At 44.5% G+C, this 19,785-nt stretch overlaps 1 protein-coding gene across 1 annotated transcript in view; it reads left to right on the top strand.

Moving 5' to 3' along the window:
* Positions 1-4,567: 4,567 nt before the first annotated feature.
* The window catches only part of LOC138419572 (zinc finger protein 829-like), a 41,474-nt gene continuing 26,256 nt past the window's right edge, over positions 4,568-19,785 (top strand). The window contains exons 1-3 of the mRNA XM_069552438.1: positions 4,568-4,664; positions 13,708-13,784; positions 17,900-18,026. Of these exons, the coding sequence (XP_069408539.1) occupies positions 4,568-4,664; positions 13,708-13,784; positions 17,900-18,026 (301 nt within the window). The remainder of the gene's footprint in view (positions 4,665-13,707; positions 13,785-17,899; positions 18,027-19,785) is intronic.

The raw sequence follows: 19,785 nt of genomic DNA, 5'->3' as shown, positions 1-19,785 counted from the left end.
ATTGCTTTTTAAGCATAAAACAAGGATTGTTCATGAAAATCGAAGGTCTTTTTATAACATCAACATCGAGAAATCATGCATATTACCTGGCAGGCTTGAAGTAAGGACACCTTCTCTTCTATCTGATGTAAGCATAGAAAACTCTTTCTGGAGAAGTCGTATTAATATAATTACTGTCCATCCATGTTTACTAAATTAGCCATTTTGTAAACCACATAAATCACATACACAGGTCATTTCATCAGAGACACAGGAAAGTTTTTAGAAGCTTGTAATCTGTATTTTAATCAAGGATCAAACAACAGTTGTAAAAAGTTTTATTCCATCTGTGTAAAATTAATGTATGTTCATTAATAAAAGTGAATGATTTTTTGGTGTTACAGTTGATGTGGAATGAAGCAAGAGTGAATGCACCACCAGCATTAACCTCTCACACCTTTTTAAGGTTGCAGGAAAGATAACGTTATAAGAAACTATTTGTAGCACAGGGGGATGGCATCTGTAGAAATTAGTTCCTTACTGGTGTTAAACTCTCATAAATTCATATATTTCCCACCATTTCTATGTGGTATCTCCTCTCCAATTTTGAAACTACTCGGACATTGTGATGTTCGAATAAGAAGGATCATACAGAGTACTGTTGAGAGCTTCCCTGACTGCTCCGTGCTGTTGCTGCCTCAGCGTCTGTCTAGGCAGTGTTAGGTAGGTAGAACAGGGAAAATGAATCCAAGATGGCGGTGGCTACAAGGCAAGGAAGGGAAAAGCCTGCAAAAATGACACAAAAGAAGGTCCAAGGACCGGAGTGAGGACCTCAGGTAAAACAAACAACACTCCTGGCTGGCCCAATTTACACAGGACAGGCCCAGGGAGAGATAAACATATAAATAGAGGAGCCAAATCTAGCTCTCTCTCTTTCCTGTGTGCTGGAGCGCTCTTACCCTCGTGTCTCTAGATCGATGTGCCCTCACACCTTAAACATGTATTTTCCTGCTCTCTTCTAAATAAAATAGAGCTGTAACACTGAGCTGTAACACTGATTTGCCTAAGGGCTATAACATGGTCCATGTGAGACCTGAGAGCCATAACAGTCTATCCAAGACCAGAGAGCTGTGACATGCTGAGGGGGCTTTAATGTCCGTCACTCCAAATCTTTGTTGTGATGAGACAAAGAATCGAGGAACATACACTCGCGTGACATCTATGGTGCCGTGACTCAGATGTAACCTGGCTGAAACAACCTCTGCATGGAAGAGGCCAAGCACAGCTGGAGCCCAACTCAGCGAAGCTCCCGTGGTAGAGGCAGAACATGAAGAAAATCCAGCACAAGGGGAGCCCTATTGTGCTGGAAACAGGGACAGTGGAAAGCCCACATGGCCCAGTCTCAGATCCCAGAAGACCTCCAGTTAAGGTAAGAGGTCCTCGCTCCTCTGGCTTGAGGGATATGCCTAATGAAATCTTAATCCCTTTACAATCTCTTGTTTCTTGTTTCCTCAAACCTCCCGTGAACAGGTGGGTGGCAGGGGGCACAATTGAGGGACTCTGGAGAGGCTACTCCTCAGCATGTCCCAAAGGTGCTATCGGCTGAGCCCCAGTAGCTTTTACACAAGCCAGTGGGGGTTCCTCTGTCCCTTCTCTTCTCTGTGCCAAGGATCAGACCAAAGAAACAGTGAGCACTGGTCAGATATTTAGCAAATTTTCCAGCGGGCTATGAAGGGGATTCCTTGACACGTTTTTCCCACTGCTTTTTCTTCCTGTCCTTCAGCTCTCTCCCGGGACTCAAGCCCGGCCAAAACTAATAAAGTTCAGGCTCTGAGGGCTCATTACAAAAATTCATTGAGAGTCAAAGCGATAGATAAGAGGTAGACTTGTTAAGATTCAGAAAAAAGCGCTGCACTCTACAGGGTACTGGTCATTAAATGGGGCCTGGCTAGGTTTTGTGAGAGGGGTGAATTCATATGCTAATGAGTGGGAGGATCATCCCTACCATTGGGGAACCATCCACTCCTCTTTCAAAGTGCCTTGGAGCTGTCCTGCCACCTCTGGGTGATCTGTTGGCTTATAGATTGGAGATTAAGTTTTACTTGAATTTGACTTGTCATCTTAGACCCAATTGATTTTAATTGGTTTACATTATCCCCTTGTGCTATGTCATTCTTTCAAAGGTTGTGCTCTGCCCCCTTTCCTTCTGTTTCATGCTCTTTTCCTGAGCCCCATCCAGACCCACAAGGTTGCCTCTACAATCTTCTGGAAAGACAATCAGAAAATAACTGGTCTTGGGAGGGAAATACTCTATAATATCCAACCCCCTAATCCTACCTAGTACTGGTCACACTGGAAATCTTGGGGACACCCAACTCCAGTCCGGGGGTCCCAGGAAGTCATCATGCCTTGACCTCCCTAGGGATCTGGTCCTCGAAAGGTTGTCACGCCTCAACCTGCTCGGGGATCCGCTAGTCCCAGGGATCCCAGGAGGTCGTCACGCCTCGACCTGCCAGGGACCCAATCCTCGGGAGGCTGTCACGCCTCAGCCTGCCCTGGGATTCGATCTCTAGGAGGCTGTCACGACTCAGCCTGTCTTGGGATCTGCACCTGACCCGGGGACGCCTGGCTCTCAGGTTGCAACAGTACTAGGTAGGATGAGCATATATCATATCTATTCCCATCCATGGTGGGCAAACTAGCAATGAGTTAGAAACCATTTAATTCTACCCAGCACTGGTCACGCTGGAGACCTTGGGGACGCCCAAACTCCAGTCCGGGGGTCCCAGGAGGTCATCACGCCTTGACCTGCCTAGGGATCTGGTCCTCGAAAGGTTGTCACGCCTCAACCTGCTGGGGGATCCGCTAGTCCCAGGTGTCCCAGGAGGTCGTCACGCCTCTACCTGCCCAGGGACCCAATTCTTGGAAGGCCGTCACGCCTCGGCCTGCCTGGGGATTCGATCTCTAGGAGGCTGTCACGCCTCAGCCTGCCTGGAGATCTGCACCCTGACCCAGGGATGCCTGGCTCTCAGGTTGCAACATTTCTGGGTAAGATAAGCTTCAAAAAGACTCACCCCTAAGGAAGTCCACCCATGAAAATCGAAAGAGGTCTTTTTCTTTTCTCCCTGTCATGACTGTCTTTCAGATGGGAAATAACCAATCCACTTCCCGGCAGACGCCCTTGAGATGCATCCTTGATAACTGGAAGCTGTTCGACCCTTTATCTCTAAGGAAAAGTCACTTGAAGTTATTTTGTGCCACTGCATGGCCACAGTATCCACTAGGGGTCAAGGAACACTGGCCTGAGGATGGGACTTTAAATTACAATACCATCCTGCAATTAGAATTATTCTGTAAAAGACAAGGGAAATGGACAGTGATCCCCTATGTCCAAATTTTCTTCCGACTAAGAGATATGAAGGAACTCTGTCTTAAGTATGGGATTGTTGTACGCCTTATAAGTGAGCCCACTAGGCAAATGGTGTTAGGTATAGGCAACCAAGAAAAGGAACCCCCTCATAAAGGCTCACCTCCCACTGCTCCCGAGTCACCTGGTGCTCCTTCCTTATATCCAAACTTGCCCCCATACCCGGGAGCATCCCCTCCACAAAAGCCAGCTCGACTATGTCCCTTAGTTGAAACTGGAAGAGAATACGGACCAACCCGGGTCCATAAGCCCTTCTCCCTCTTAGAACTAAGACAGATCAAACAAGACCTGGGAAGCTATACAGATGACCCAGGCAAATATATAGATATATTCCAACATATTACCTTGGCCTTTGACTTGACGTGGAAAGACATCATGGTCATATTTAGTCAAACTTTATCTGACTCTGAACATACTAGGGTCTTAAAGGAGGCCCGGAGGTATGCAACAGGGCTTCACTTGTCCAGTGATAGATACCCAGTAGGGGAAACTGCAGTCCCCTCCTCCAATCCTAATTGGAATTATAATGACCCTGAGCACATCTGGGAAAGAGATCATTTTCTAATCTGTGTGAAGGCAGGACTGAAAGCAGCCCAGCAAAAAGTAATTAGCAATGCCCGGGTCTCAGCAATAACTCAGAAATCCAATGAGAACCCCATTGCCTTTCTGGAAAGGCTAAAAGAGGCACTCCAAAAGTTTACCAATCTGGACTTAGACTCTTATGAGGGACAGGTGATTTTAAAGGACAAATTCCTGTCCCAATGTGCATCAGATATCAGAATTAAGTTACAACAGCTACAACAGCAGGACCCCGCTGCCTCTTTAGATGAGATGGTCCAGACAGCCACCAATACCTTTTATAACAGAGAAAAGGAGAAGGAGGCCAAGGCCCAGGAGAAAGAGAGAAAGAAAGAGACAAGGCATGCCTAGATGCTGGCCGCCCTCCAGGGAAGCCCTATGACAAACCCTGAGTCCTTGAAGGACAAGGCATGAGACAAATGCCTGATCTGTAGACAGGCGGGGCACTGGGCCAAAGAGTGTCCAAACCGTGACAAGTCTCCTAAAATGGCTTGCCACAAATGCCATCAACTGGGACATTGGGTGGCACTCTGCCCTCAGGACCCAAGAGCCTCAAGGTCAAGCACAAAGCCTACCCTCACGATGGTTCAAGAGGACCGAAGTGGCCTGCTCCAGCCAGCCTGCCTGTCACAGATAACTATCACGGGGCTGGAGCCAAGGGTGCAACTGGATGTGGCAGGTAGGTCCAAAAATTTCTTGGTTGACACAGGGGCTACCTACTCTGTCTTGATCTCCTACTCTGGACCCTTCTCCCAAACCTGTACCATTTTGGGTGCTACAGGAAAAGCAACTACTAAAAGATTCACCTGAGCACTTCTTTGTTGCTGGGATGGACAAATATTTTCCCACCAGTTTCTGGTGGTCCCTGAGTGCCCTACTCCCTTATTGGGAAGAGATATACTCACTAAACTGGGGACCATCCTTGTGATGGGAAGTTTTTCAGCCCCTAGGACCCGGCAGCTCCTGGTTACTACTGAAGAACCCATTACACCTTCAATAGAGAGGGACCAAAAACCATGGGAGGACAAAATTAACCCCCAGGTGTGGGACCAGGGGATTCCTGGTCCACCAAGCTGAACCAGTCATCATTGTCCTCCGAGATCCCACGCGGTTTCCTAACCGGAAACAACACCCTCTCAAAAGAGAGGCTCGGGAGGGACTACAGCCTTTAATAAATAAATTCCTTGCTTATGGGCTATTGGTCCCCACCAGTTCGCCATGTAACACCCCAATCCTCTCAGTAAAGAAAAAAGACAGAACCTGGTGAATGGTTCAAGATCTCCGGATCATAAGTGAAGCTGTAGTCCCCCTCCATCCCACAGTACCCAATCCCTATGTAATCTTGGGAGAAATCCCACCCAGTGCCAAGTGGTTTACAGTCTTGGATCTCAAAGATGCATTTTTGTGCATACCACTGGCTAAAGAATCCCAATATTTTTTTGCTTTTGAGTGGGAGGCCCCAGGAGAAAAACACCAACAGATGAATTGGACAGTATTACCTCAGGAGTTCAGAGATAGCCGCCACGTGTTTGGACAGGCCCTTAGCCGAAATCTCCTAGATCTAGAACTTAGACCTAATGGGAAAATATTACAATATGTAGATGACCTACTAATCTGCTCTCCAGATGAGAAAAGTGTCCAACAACACACAATTCACATTCTAAAGTTCTTGGCAGAAAGAGGATATAAGGTCTCCCGTGCTAAGGCACAGGTGGTTGAGACAAAGGTCACTTACCTGGGAGTTCAGATTACACAAGGGTCCAGGAGGCTGTTCTCTGATCTGGTACAGGAATCCTCCAGTTGCCCTTCCCCACCACTAGAAAACAATTGTGAGCTTTCCTGGGGCTAACTGGATGTTGTAGAATCTGGATACCCAACTATGGTCTAATTGCCCAGCCCTTATATGAAAGCTTAAAGGGACAAGATGATTCAATCCTACTGATATGGGGAACTCCTCAAAAGAAGGCAGAGGCTACAATAAAACAGGCCTTAACTCAGGCACCTGCTTTGAGGTTGCCAGACCCAGAAAAAGCATTCCAACTTTATGTCCTTGAAAGAGAGGGAATAGCCTTGGGAGTGTTAACTTAAAAGTTGGGATCTGAGCCCCAGCCTGTAGCTTACTTATCCAAAAAGCTCGATCCACCTACCCGAGGCTGGCCCCCCTGCCTTCGAAATCTTGCAGCTATTGAAATCATGATAGAAGATGCTTTAAAACTCTCCTTTGGGGGCAAACTAACTATTTTTACCAGCCACCAAGTAAAACAACTCCTAAAAGAGAGAGGCCATTTATGGATGTCTGATCAAAGAATCCTCAGATGTCAAGTAATGCTGATGGAAGATCGAGGCCTCACGATATCCCCTTGTGAGGTTCTTAACCCAGCCACCCTCCTGCCTACCGCCGAGGGCTCTCTCCCCTTTCACTCTTGTCTAGAAACCTTGGATCACAGGATAAAACCCGAGAGGGATTGTCAGAAGATCCTCTGACCAATCCTGAGGAAATCTGGTACACTGATGGAAGCAGCTTTGTCTTGGATGGAAAAAGAAGAGCTGGGTATGAAGTAGTCTCCAATTTCGAGACCATAGAGGCTAAGGCTCTGCCACGAGGTACTTCAGCCCAATTAGCTGAGCTCATAGCCCTGATTCGAGCTTTAGAGCTGGGAAAAGGAAAAAGAATAGCCATTTATACTGATCCCAAGTATGCCTTTCTGGTGCTACATGCACATGTGGCTATTTGGAAAGAAAGGGGCTACTTGACCACCCAAAGGTCCCCAATCAAATATGGTGATCAAATTCTTCGACTCTTGGAGGCAGTCCATCTGCCCACTGAGGTTTCAGTCTCCCACTGTAAAGGACAACAAAAAGGGAACAGAGAAGTGCCACGAGAGAACCAAGCAGCTGATCAGGCAGCTAGGAGAGCAGCATTACAGAACCATGACCTAATAGGGATTGCCACCTTAGTTCCACAGACTAATTTGCCAGAAACTCCTTCATATCCTGAAGGTGAGATTCTTAAAGCTAAAAGCGAGGGCTTTCAAGAAGATTATGTGGGGTGGTTCCAAAAGGAGGGACTCCTTTTTCGGCCTGGGAACCTCCAATGGAAGTTGGTTAATTCCTTACATGCCACTACTCATTTAGGAGAAAAGGCCCTTCAAAGATTATTAGAAAGGTCCTTCAGGGGAACAGGCTTCCAAACAACTATAAGACAGGTGGTGTCCTCTTGTCCCACTTGCCAATTAAACAACCCTCAAGGAGCTCAAAGACCCCAGCTGGCCCAGCCCATCCAATGACATGGGACCTACGTAGGAGAGGACTGGCAGATGGATTTCACCCAGATGCCAGTTTCTCAAGGGTATAAATACCTATTAGTCATGATAGATACATTCACAGGATGGATTGAAGGCTTTCTCACCCGGACTGAGAAGGCTGAGGAGGTGGTAAAAAAACGGTTCCATGAAATCATTCCAAGATTTGGTCTGCCCAGGTCATTACAAAGTGACAATGGGACATCGTTTCCTTCTAAGGTCACTCAAGGGGTCTCGAAAGCATTGGGCATTACTTATTATCTCCTCTGCCTGGAAGCCTCAATCTTTGGGGAAAGTAGAAAGAGCCAATCAATTCTTAAAATCAGAAATAAAAAAAATAACCCAGGAGACCTCCCTGGGATGGAAGGAGGCTTTACCGATAGCTCTCCTCTGCACCTGCATTGCCCCTAAGGAACAGCTTGGTCTTAGCACTTATGAGATGCTATATGGGAGACCTTTTGTTTATGTCAATGACCTCTTCCTAGAGCCAGAGGTTCAGACCCTCTAGTCTTATACCATGGCCATTGGGCAATTCAAACAGGATATACGCTTGTGGGGTATAAACCAGGACCCAAAAGATTCTAAGGAGTCACCACGATATGCTCCAGGGACTCAAGTCCTAATTAAAGTCTGGAAAGATGGATCCCCAAAAGCTCAACTCCAGCCCACATGGAAGGGCCTCTACCCTGTAATACTTTCTACCCCCACAGCAGTCAAGGTACCAGGACATGACTCCGGGTTTCACTACTCACGAGTCAAGCTGTGGAAGAAGACAGAAGAGGACACTCAATACACCTGTGAGCCCCTGGGGGATCTCAGATACCTATTCAGGACTACCAATGAGTGCCATTCTAAGGAACATCCCCAAAATCTAGTTTCTGGGGATAAGATTTCTCAAGATAGCTCTAAAGAGCCAACACAGCTTGACAGAGATTATACTCCAAAACAGACAAGAGATAGATCTTCTGATCCCTGAACAAGGAGGGACTTGAGCCATCCTGGTGATGTATATTTAAACTTGGCTAATGTCCCTACTAGTCCTTGCTATGCTACATTGATGATGCTTATGGTTATTCCATGTACTGTCAGTTGTCTAACCTGTTTGGTCTCTGCCCAGGTCAACAAGCTACAACATACAGTGCCAGTTCAACAAAGATGTAAACCTACAGCCGACCACAGAAAATATCACTCACCCTTAAATGGACACTGCTATAAGGACTCTGAGGCTTCAGACTAGCAAGAGGGAGAAGCCCAATACCCCCTCACTGCCCCAGTTCAGCAGGAAGTAGCCAGAAAGACCTCGACGCCCCTATTCCCAAATAATTGGGCCTCCCATCTCTTGAGGGGGGAATGTTAGGTAGGTAGAACAGGGAAGAGGAGTCCAAAATGGCGGTGGCTACAGACAAGGAAGGAAAAAGCTCGTGAAAATGAAACAAAAGGTCCGAGGACCGGAGTGAGGACCTCAGGTAAAAGAAACAACACTCCTGGCTGGCCCATTTTACATAGGACAGGCCCAGGGAGAGATAAACATATAAATAAAAGAGCCAAAGCTAGCTGGTTCACTCTCTCTCCCGCGCGCTGGGGCGCTCTTCTCCTTGTGTCTTTAGATTGATGTGCCCTCACGCCTCAAAGATGGATTTTCCTGCTATCTTCTAAATAAAATAGAGCTGTAACACTGATTTGTCTAAGAGCTATTTGAGACCTGAGAGCTATAACAGAGTCTATCCAAGACCTGAGAGCTGTGACTTGCCAAGGGGGCTTTAATGTCCATCACTCCAAGTCTTTGTTGTGACGAGACAAAGAATCGAGGAACATACACTCATGTGACAGTTCCAAACAGGAAAATGAGTACGTCAAGGCTGTATATTGTCACCCTGCTTATTTAACTTCTATGCAGAGTACATCACAACAAACGCTGGACTGGAAGAAACACAAGCTGGAATCAAGACTGCTGGGAGAAATATCAATAACCTCAGATATGCAGATGACACAACCCTTATGGAAGAAAGTGAAGAGGAACTAAAAAGCCTCTTGACGAAAGTGAAAGAGGAGAGTGAAAAAGTTGGCTTAAAGCTCAACATTCAGAAAACGAAGATCATAGCATCCGGTCCCATCACTTCATGGTAAATAGATGGGGAAACAGTGGAAACAGTGTCATACTTTATTTTTCTGGGCTCCAAAATCACTGCAGATGGTGACTGCAGCCATGAAATTAAAAGACACTTACTCCTTGGAAGAAAAGTTATGACCAACCTAGATAGCATATTCAAAAGCAGAGACAAAAGAAAAAAAACAAAGCAGAGACGTTACTTTGCCAACTAAGGTCCGTCTAGTTAAGGCTATGGTTTTTCCTGTGGTTGTGTATGGATGTGAGAGTTGGACTGTGAAGAAGGCTGAGCACCGAAGAATTGATTCTTTTGAACTGTGGTGTTAGAGAAGACTCTTCAGAGTCCCTTGGACTGCAAGGAGATCCAACCAGTCCATTCTGAAGGAGATCAGCCCTGGGATTGCTTTGGAAGCAATGATGCTAAAACTGAGGCTCCAGTACTTTGGCCAACTCATGCGAAGAGTTGACTCACTGGAAAAGACTCTGATGCTGGGAGGGATTGGGGGCAGGAGAAGTGGACGACTGACGATGAGATGGCAGGATGGCATCACGGACTCAATGGACGTGAGTCTAAGTGAACTCCGGGAGATGGTGATGAACAGGGAGGCCTGGCATGCTGCGATTTATGGGGTCTCAAAGAGTTGTACACGACTGAGAGACTGAACTGAACTGAACTGAACTGAACTGATGTGTATTCGTACACATTTAACTTAGAGAATTTAGAAATGCTAGATCAAAACTGGTATATTAGAATTGAGGATGATTGACAAAAAACTGCAAAACTTGTCAATATGTCAATTAATCTGTTTTGTCTATTTTTCATGGAATTCATTTCCTTAAATGTTAGGCGGTTACGTTTTTTAAGGAAATTCCACACTGTGCTCGCCCCATGACTGCCCCAGTTTACGTTCCCTCCAGCCGTGTAGGAGGTTCCCTGATCTCCAAGCCTCTTCAGCGTTTATGATATTATTAGTGGGCTCTTTGTTAACTGTTATTCTGACTGGCATGAGGTGATGCATCATTGTAGCTTTGTTTTGCATTTCTTATTGTTTAGCGCTGGTGAGCATCTTTCATTTGCCTCTTGCCCATCTAAAAGAGCAAGTTGCCCCACCCAGGCTCAGCAGTTGTGGCACACAGGCTTAGTTGCCCCAAAGCATGTGGAGTATTCCTGGACCAGAGATCAAGCCCATGTCCCCGGCACTGTCAGATGGATTCTCCACTACTGGGTGACCCGTCTGTTAGCTTTATTTCCTTTTGATATGCATATATATTTTGTATTGGAGTATAATTGCTTTACAATGTTGTGTTAGTTTCTGCTGTACGACATCATCAATCAGCCATAAGTATACATGAATCTGCTCCCTCTTGAACCTCCCTCCAGTGATCTCCATTTCACCCCTCTGGTCAGCACAGAGCACCAAGCTGAGCTCCCTGTGCTATCCAGCAGCTTCCCACTAGCTACCTGTTTTAACTACCAGTTCAGTTCAGTTCACTTGCTCACTCACGTCCAAGTCTTTGCGACCCCATGGACTGCAGCAGGCCAGGCCTCCCTGTCCATCACCAACTCGCAGAGTTTACTGAAACTCATGTCCATTGAGTTGGTGATGCCATCCAACCATCTCATCCTGTCTCTCCCCTTCTCCTCCCCACTTCAATCATTCCCAGCATCAGGGGCTTTTCAAATGAGTCAGCTTTTCGCATGAGGTGGCCAAAGTACTGGAGTTTCAGCTTCAGCACCAGTCCTTCCAATGAACACCCAGGAATGATCTCCCTTAGGATGGGCTGGCTGGATCTCCATGCACTCCAAGGGCCTCATAAGTCTTCTCCAGCATTTCAGCCACGGTGGTGTATGTGTGCCAGTGGGGCTCTTCAGTTTGTACCCCCCTTCTCCTGCTGTGTCCACACATCTATTCTCTATATTTGTGCAAATATTGTCTTAACTATATATGGAACCTAAAAAAATGGTGTTGATGAACTTATTTACTGAGCAGGAATATAGGCGCAGAGGTAGTTCTTAAGCTTTTGGATGTTAGGCTTTCAAGGCGTAAAATACATGGACAATCATTCCATGCATTTTACGAAGTGAAAGAAGCCCATTCAAAAATGCTACAGAAAGTAGGAATTTACAATATGACACTATGGTGTAGGTAAATGTTCATATGTGCTCAGTTGTATTTGAGTCTTTGTGAGCCCAGGGGCTGTAGCCTGCCAGGCTCCTCTGTCCATAGATTTCCCAGGAAAGGATACTGGAGTGGGTTTCCATTTCTCCCTCCAGGTGATCTTCCTGACCCAAGGATGGAACCTGCATCACCTGGATGTCCTGCATCGGCAGGTAGATTTCTTCCCACTCAGTCACCTGGGAATCTAGTAGAAAATATAGAATAGATTTAAAAGATCTGTGGTTGCCATGGGTTTCAAAGGAAGAACTATGAATATCCTGAATCTAGAGAACTTTCAGGACAGTGAAATAATTTGTGTTAAACTGTTGTGACGGACCCATATTATTATACATTATCCAGAGATATGGAGTGCACATCCCTAAAAGAGAAACATAAGAGTTTTTTTACTGTCCTTGTAGATTCATCAGTGGTAACAAATGCTCACTCTGGTGGGGAAAGGTAAGTAGGGAGATTGTCCACGTGTGGGAACAAGAGGTATATGGGAAATTATACCTTATTCTCAACTCTGCTGTGAATCTACAAAGTTGGTACTGGTGCATGCACACTGAATGTTTTTTAGAATATATAATATTAGAAAGATGGACATGCTTCTATCTTTAATTTTTCCTTAGTCATTATACTTTAAAGATGTGAGAAAATAGAGCCCTCTAAATGGCGCAGACAACAAACTGTAGCAGTTGATTCATAAAACCTAGAAAAACACACACACATGAAGTAGAACAATGTTCTCACGTGTTAATTCATGTTAATGTAACTTAGGACAACACCGATCATTATTTCCTTGGTTGGTCATCAGATAGCATTTAGGGCATCATTTCCAAAGGCATTTGTCTCTGCCCACACACACTTGTTAACCTAGCGTGTCCTGCTCAGTTCAGTTCAGTTCAGCTGCTCAGTCCTGTCCTACTCTTTGCGACCCCATGGACTGCAGCTCGCCAGGCCTCCCGCTGCCTCCGGTTCATTGTCAAAAGAAAGCTGTGGTGGAAATACCTCCAGGCTCCTAGTCTCTGAAGTTGGAGGTGCCACACCTGCAGAGAGGTGGTCACAATGCAAATCATTTTGTGAAAACCTGTGTCCCCAGGCTGCAGAGGTGAAAAAAACTAAGGACATCTTTGGGAAGAATTTTGCAAGTAAAGCCTGGCAGGAACCCAAGTCCCGCAGGTGATTCCCACCAAACACTCACCTCTCCCCTCCCTTACCCCAAGGGCGCAGGTACAGGCGGAGGACCACCACACGCATCCTAGAAAGAGCCTCTCCCCAGGAAATCAGGTTGACCTTTGCTTCTAGAAGTTCCCACCCTAAATCCTCCCTTCCTGAGGTCTCAGATGTGCCAAATGTGAGGTTTCCCTCAGGGTCCTGAATGCAGGTCTTCCTCTTGCATTTTTTCAAAACCCTCGTAGCCAGGTGGCCCTGGTAGCTCAGAAGTAGGGTCCATTGTCTTTGGTGAATTGTTCTGTGGCCTGCTCTCTGTAATGCAAAAAGGAAGGAGAGGAAATAGCCGGGAAATTTTGCAAATTGAGAGAAACACCAGCATGTGATTGGCATTCAAGTTAGTCTTGATTACCCACTACAGATCAGGAACACAGAAAGTCAGCAAAGAGCTCAGAAAAGGGTGAGAGAAACAAGAAAACTTCTTTTTCACTGCAGCAGTTGCAGGTTAAAGGGCTGTATGTGTTATGCCCAAGTTGCGAAAACTCCCAATGACCACCAGGGAGCCAATATCCGATGCAAAAGCAAGAGAGTTTTTATTACCAAGCTCCAGCTGGGGCTCTCACCTATGCCGCGGCTATAGGGAGGAGCCCCGGGTTTTGGATTACATTGCTTATATAGGGAGTATACTTGGAAAAAAAGGATTTCTAGGTAGGGGAACGTCTGATTGGTCACTTTCTTTGGAAGGGTTATATGTTAGTTCTTGATTGGTCCCTATTGTCTAGGTAGACTATAAGTTCTTGAGCGTTAAGTCAGGAGATTTTGGTCTGGGGTCCAATTGGCTCGTGGGTGGTGGGGTGAGGTCAGGGGATTTCCAAAGGCTCTTTTCCTGGAACCTTACAAAATGGAGTTTTTCTGTTAACAAAATGGAGTAGCTTAGCTTCTTCATATGGATGCCTTTGAAGTTATTTTCTCAACATGCAGATGTGAGTTTGAGACGTCGTATCCCCACAGAAGACGCAGAGCAGGAGGAAGAAGAGGAGGAAATGGCAGCTTCTCAGGTAATTGTCCTGCCCCCGGTCTGTGTCTGCTTTTCCTCCTGAAATGCCTGGACTGAGAATCTGCAAAACTTTAGTTCTCTGCTTCTAAGTTTTCTGCCTGGAGTGCTTGTTATCACCTTCTTATTTTTTTACTTTTTTTTTTTTTTTTAATAGTGAAAACCAGCTCTTCAGGTTTCGTCTCCCTCATATTCCAGAGCCTTTTCTCCATTGTCTGTATCCTGGCTTTCTATAGAGCATGATGAATTCTCAACATGAAATAGTGACTTTCAATGTTAAATACATTCCCTTTGTGAGAGATCAATACTGGGAGGCACTGGTATCTGAGAATCCCATTGGGATGTGGTTCAGTGTTAGGATCTTAGGGAAGTCGGGGAAATGCCGTGATGAATTTACATGTGGATGCAATTCAGCTCTCTAGAACAGGAGTAAGAAAATGCCCTTGTTAATAGAATGAACTCAGCATTCCTGAATTTTTCAGAAGTAGCAGAGACAATCCTCTATACCGATAAGAAAAATATGCTAATTAGATGGACTATTAAGCTACAGATCATGGGAGGTATATAGGAGGTGGAATTTGCAGAAAACTGACATTTTTCAAAATAGATTGAGATCATGGTTTTCCTAATATTGCCAAGATGCCTGGCAGTGATATGCATTTTTCCGTGTACTCTTACCCAGTGACCTCTAATATTCATTGCTTCTGTGAGATTTCCAGGCTATGAAATCAGTTTTGTTTTTTGTTGTTGTTGTTGTTGTTTTTGTCTTGAACAAGGGTCTTGGAAAGAAAAAGTGATGGATATGCCTATCACAGTTAATGAGGAAATGCTATATCTTCTTAGTTACTCTTTGCTTTGAAAACTGAACACTGTCAGCTAAAACAGATGCACAATTTGAGAGATGTGAATTAAGTTTTATTTGGGGCAAAATGAGGACAGCAGCCCAGGAGACAGCATCTCAGAGAACTCTGAGAAACTGCTCCAAAGAGACAGTGGGGGAAGGTCAGTATGTGACTTTAGTGAAGGGGGAGTTCAGTGCAATCAAGCACTTACTTTACAAAAGGTTTCCTGCCAGTCGTGAGGAACTGAAGTCATAATTTAGTGGTTTAGTGCTTTTCTAGATATGAAGAGATGCAAGGATTGGGATCATAAAAGCAATTCCTGAAAATATCAGACTCTAGAATTGATGCTTTTGAACTGTGGTGTTGGAAAAGACTCTTAAGAGTCCCTTGGACTGCAAGGAGATCCAATCAGTCCATTCTGAAGAGATCAGCCCTGGGATTTCTTTGGAAGGAATGATGCTAAAGCTGAAACTCCAGTATTTTGGCCACCACATGAGAAGAGTTAACTCATTGGAAAAGACTCTGATGCTGGGAGGGATTGGGGGCAGGAGGAGAAGGGGACGACAGAGGATGAGATTGCTGGATGCCATCACGGACTCGATGGACATGAATCTGCGTGAACTCTGGGAGTTGGTGATGAACAGGGAGGCCTGGTGTGCTGCAATTCATGGGGTTGCAAAGAGTCAGACACTACTGCGTGACTGAACTGAACTGAAAGACCTGTTTCAGCAGATTTCCCTGGAGCAGAGTGCCTCAATCCACCCTGAACTCCCTTAAGGGGACTGAAGTCAGTTGCAGCACCATAGGGTTCATTCTCCCCAGAGACAGATGGCAAACGCCCTTGTTGTTGTTCAGTTCAGTCATGATGTACTCTGCATAGAAGTTAAATGAGCAGGGTGACAATATACAGCCTTGACGTACTCCATTTCCTATTTGGAACCAGTCTGTTGTTCCATGTCCAGTTCCAACTGTTGCTTCCTGACCTGCATACAGATTTCTCAAGAGGCAGGTCAGGTGGTCTGGTATTCCCATCTCTCTCACAATTTTCCGCAGTTTATTGTGATCCACACAGTCAAAGGCTTTGGCACAGTCAATAAAGCAGAAATAGATATTTTTGTGGAACTCTCTTGCTTTTTCCATGATCCAGCAAATGTTGACAATATGATCTCTGATTCCTCTGCCTTTTCCAAAACCAGCTTGAAAATCAGGAAGTTCACAGTTCACGTATTGCTGAAGCCTGGCTTGGAGAATTTTGAGCATTACTTTGCTAGCATGTGAGATGAGTGCAATTATGCGGTAGTTTGAGCATTCTTTGGCATTGCCTTTCTTTGGGATTGGAATGAAAACTGACCTTTTCCAGTCCTGTGGCCACTGCTGAGTTTTCCAAATTTGCTGGCATACTGAGTACAGCACTTTCACAGCATCGTCTTTTAGGATTTGAAATAGCTCTACTGGAATTCCATCACCTCCACTAGCTTTGTTCGTAGTGATGCTTTCTAAGGCCCACTTGACTTCACATTCCAGGATGTCTGGCTCTAGATGAGTGATCACACCATCATGATTATCCAGGTTGTGAAGATCTTTTTTGTACAATTCTTCTGTGTTTTCTTGCCACCTCTTCTTAACATCTTCTGCTTCTGTTAGGTCTAGACAATTTCTGTCCTTTATCGAGCCCATCTTTGCATGAAATATTCCCTAGGTATCTCTAATTTTCTTGAAGAGACCTCTAGTCTTTCCCATTCTGTTGTTTTCCTCTATTTCTTTGCATTGATCTCTGAAGAAGGCTTTCTTATCTCTTCTTGCTATTCTTTGGAACTCTGCATTCAGATGCAGAGAAGAGAATGGAGGAGCTTGTGGCGGATGGAGGAAGATAGAAAGACCACATGCACGCGGGAGAGAAAAAGAAGGAGAAAGCGCTTTGGCTCCTCCTTTTATATGTTTTCTCCTCGACCTGGGCCTGCCCTATGCAAATTAGGTTTAGCCAGGAGTGCTGTTTGTTCTACCTGAAGTCTTCACTCTGGTCTTTGGACCTTCCTTTGACCATCCTTGTCTTTTAGTCTCCGCCATTTTGGACTCCTTTTCCCTATTCTACCTACCTAAAAATATCATCTTCAAATATTTGTGTACATTTTCAATCAGTTAAAAATTATCCTGATTTTATTGACATGACAATTTGTCTCTTAATAAGTATACAGTCCCGTTTTAGTGTATGTCTGTAGGCATGAACATGTTAACATCATTTGATTGATTTTTTCTTTTTCTTTTTTTTGAAGAGTCCCTGAAGCAGGGAATAGCTACCCACTCCAGTATTCGTGCCTCAAGAATCCCGTGGAGAGAGAAGCCTGGCAGGCTACAGGTTGCAAAGAGTAGGACAAGACTGAGTGACTAACACTTTTCCTGTTTTTAGTATTATTTACAAATACAGTAATTTCTATAAACTTTCATTAGAGTTAGCTCTGTGCATTTGTCTGTGTTTGATTAAAGTCTAGGGTCACAAACTGAAGTAAAAGTTGCTGCTGATGCTAAGTCGCTCCAGTGGTGTCCAACTCTGTGCGACCCCATAGACGGCAACCCACCAGGCTCCCCGATCCCTTAAGCTGTCATTTCAACGAAGTTTGTTAAAATATTTGCCAAAAGATGCTACAGCAACATCATTGATTTTAAATTATTTCTGTTATACATTCAAGACTCTGAAAACTCTCAGAGAGTAGTATATACCAGATCATTAAAATGATTCTTGTCACCAAGGTTACTATTCTATCTGACCTGTAAAATCTGTAAAGCACTTATAATTCAAAGTTAAATATGAATTCTTTGCTTACTATTCTACTTTGTTGCTGTTCAAACATTGTCACTCATGGAGCAGAATTTTCAACATTACTAGTTCAAATAAGCTTGTGAAAAATCTGGCACACTGAGCCCATTCCAGAACATTTGGATCAGGAAGTGCTTTGTAAATATATTTCCTGTTTCTTTTGATAGACAGTTTATCATCTGTCAACTGAGTACAACACTCAAAAATAAATATGCCAATGTTGATCTGATTATATAATTTCTCTTCCAAATCAGAATAATTTCTGTAGTGGTTGATGGATCGTATCTCATCCTCTTTTCTTCGGGTTAAAAATGTGGTAGAAGATATTACTGTGTAAAAATTGTATTCTTGTGTAACACCAGACATTCTCCTAAATCAAAACCATTTCTCTTGCTGTTTTCCTATTGGGTCACATTAGGAAGTCTTCCCATGGCGACATGGCACCTGTACTTTGTATTTCAGGGACGGCTGACATTCCAGGATGTGGCCATAGACTTCACTCAAGAGGAGTGGGAATGCCTGGACCTCGGGCAGCGAGAATTGTACAGGGACGTGATGTTAGAGAACTACAGGAACCTGGCCTCCTTGGGTGAGGATAACTGCCTTCCAGAATCCCTTCTCTACCCACTGGGTTTTGGTTCCTGTATATCTAGAATGTCTCCTAGAATCCTCTGCTCCTTATAATAGTTTCAGATCCCTGCTTTCTATGGGAAAATGGTTATTTATGAGTTGAGAAAGAAGACTTCATGATGATTCATTATGATTCTAACTTTTCCTTGATGGAATCTGCCTCTTTCTTCTAGGTTAGTGGTAATTCTGTAGGTTCTGTGGTATAAAAGGGTGCCACTCTCCTTTATAAATCAGATTTCTCCTACTTACTTACTTTGGCCTTAGTAGTACTTGACTAGGATCTCAAGTACTAGAATCTCAACTAGAATCTTTTCTTTATGTGTTAAAACTGCTTCGATAATGTATTTGGGGATATAATTTTCTAGGCTATATTAACATTCAACCACGCCTTCTCTAGAATGTTAATAATGTAATGAGCAAGATTCCAGTCGTGTCTGACTCTTTGCGAGCCTATGGAATAGTCCATGGAATTCTCCAGGGCAGAATAGTGGAGTGGGTGGCTGTTCCCTTCTCCAGAGGATCTTCCTAACCCAGGCATCGAATACAGGTCTCCCACAGTGCAGGTGGCTTCTTTACCAGCTGAGCCACAAGGGAATGTTAATACAGCTTAGGAAATTATGTCCCCAAATACTTTATTTCTAGGCTGTATTACATTCTACCATGCCTTCTCTGGGCTACCCAGGTGGCAATAGTGGTAATGAACCTGCATGCCAATGCAGGAGATGTAAAAAGAAATGGGTTCGATCCCTGGGTTTGGAATAACTCCTGGAGGAGGACATGGCAACCCACTCAGTACTTTTGCCTGGACACTCCCATGGACAGAAGAGCCTGGCGGGCTACAGTCCATAGGGTGACAAAGAGTCAGACATGACTGGAGCGACTTAGCACATGTGTCTTCTCTTCTCACTTGAATACATATGAGATTGGAAACTGATGAATCTCTAGGAAAACAAATATTCCTTTTCCTGATAGCAGGTCTTGTGGTCTCTAAGCCAGACCTGGTCACCTTTCTGGAGCAAATGAAGACTCCCTGGGATGAAAGGAGACTGGAGACGCCAGCCATATACACAGGTAGGTGTGAATGGATGGAGCCGATGAGTCAACGACGGGTCCAAGGATTAGTGAGGAATTCATCCTTTGTCATGTGGTTTGGGAAGATCTGCTTCAATGGAAATGATTGTAGAGAAGTCTGGGTTTCTTTCTGTTGCTGTCATAGGCAGATATCACCTGCCCCATTCTGTCTCTTTAAATCATTCCTGAATTCACCTCCAGTGATTACTTTTCTCAATCACAGTGAGAACAGACATCCTTCTCTTGGCCTGTGACAACCTGCATGAATCGATTACTATTCCATTTCTTGGGTGGGGGTTGGGGTCCTAGGAAAACTGCACATTTCTGAAAAACTGTATGACGCTCTTATTAAGGTTTGTACATCTAGATGGCAGTGTGTGAGTGGAATTGTAGACATGCTGCCAAACTTTTAAGAATATTAGGGACAGAGGTTGTGTGTGTGTGTGTGTGGTTTGTTTGTTTTTTCTTTTTCTCCCTGACTTTAATTTCTAAAACACTGGAAGCTTCAAATAGGATCTTGTAAATTTTGAATTCAAGTTATTTCTTCACTGCATAAACCAAAACCTCCCTAAAGAGAAAGAATACCAATCTCAGGGTTACTTCAAAGTTTCTGGTTTCTTCATATGAACTCATATGAAATGTTAAGT

This window comes from Ovis canadensis, chromosome 14, assembly GCF_042477335.2.
Source record: "Ovis canadensis isolate MfBH-ARS-UI-01 breed Bighorn chromosome 14, ARS-UI_OviCan_v2, whole genome shotgun sequence".
In the NCBI taxonomy this organism is placed as follows: Eukaryota; Metazoa; Chordata; class Mammalia; order Artiodactyla; family Bovidae; genus Ovis; species Ovis canadensis.
This window is presented reverse-complemented; position numbering and strand designations above follow the sequence as displayed.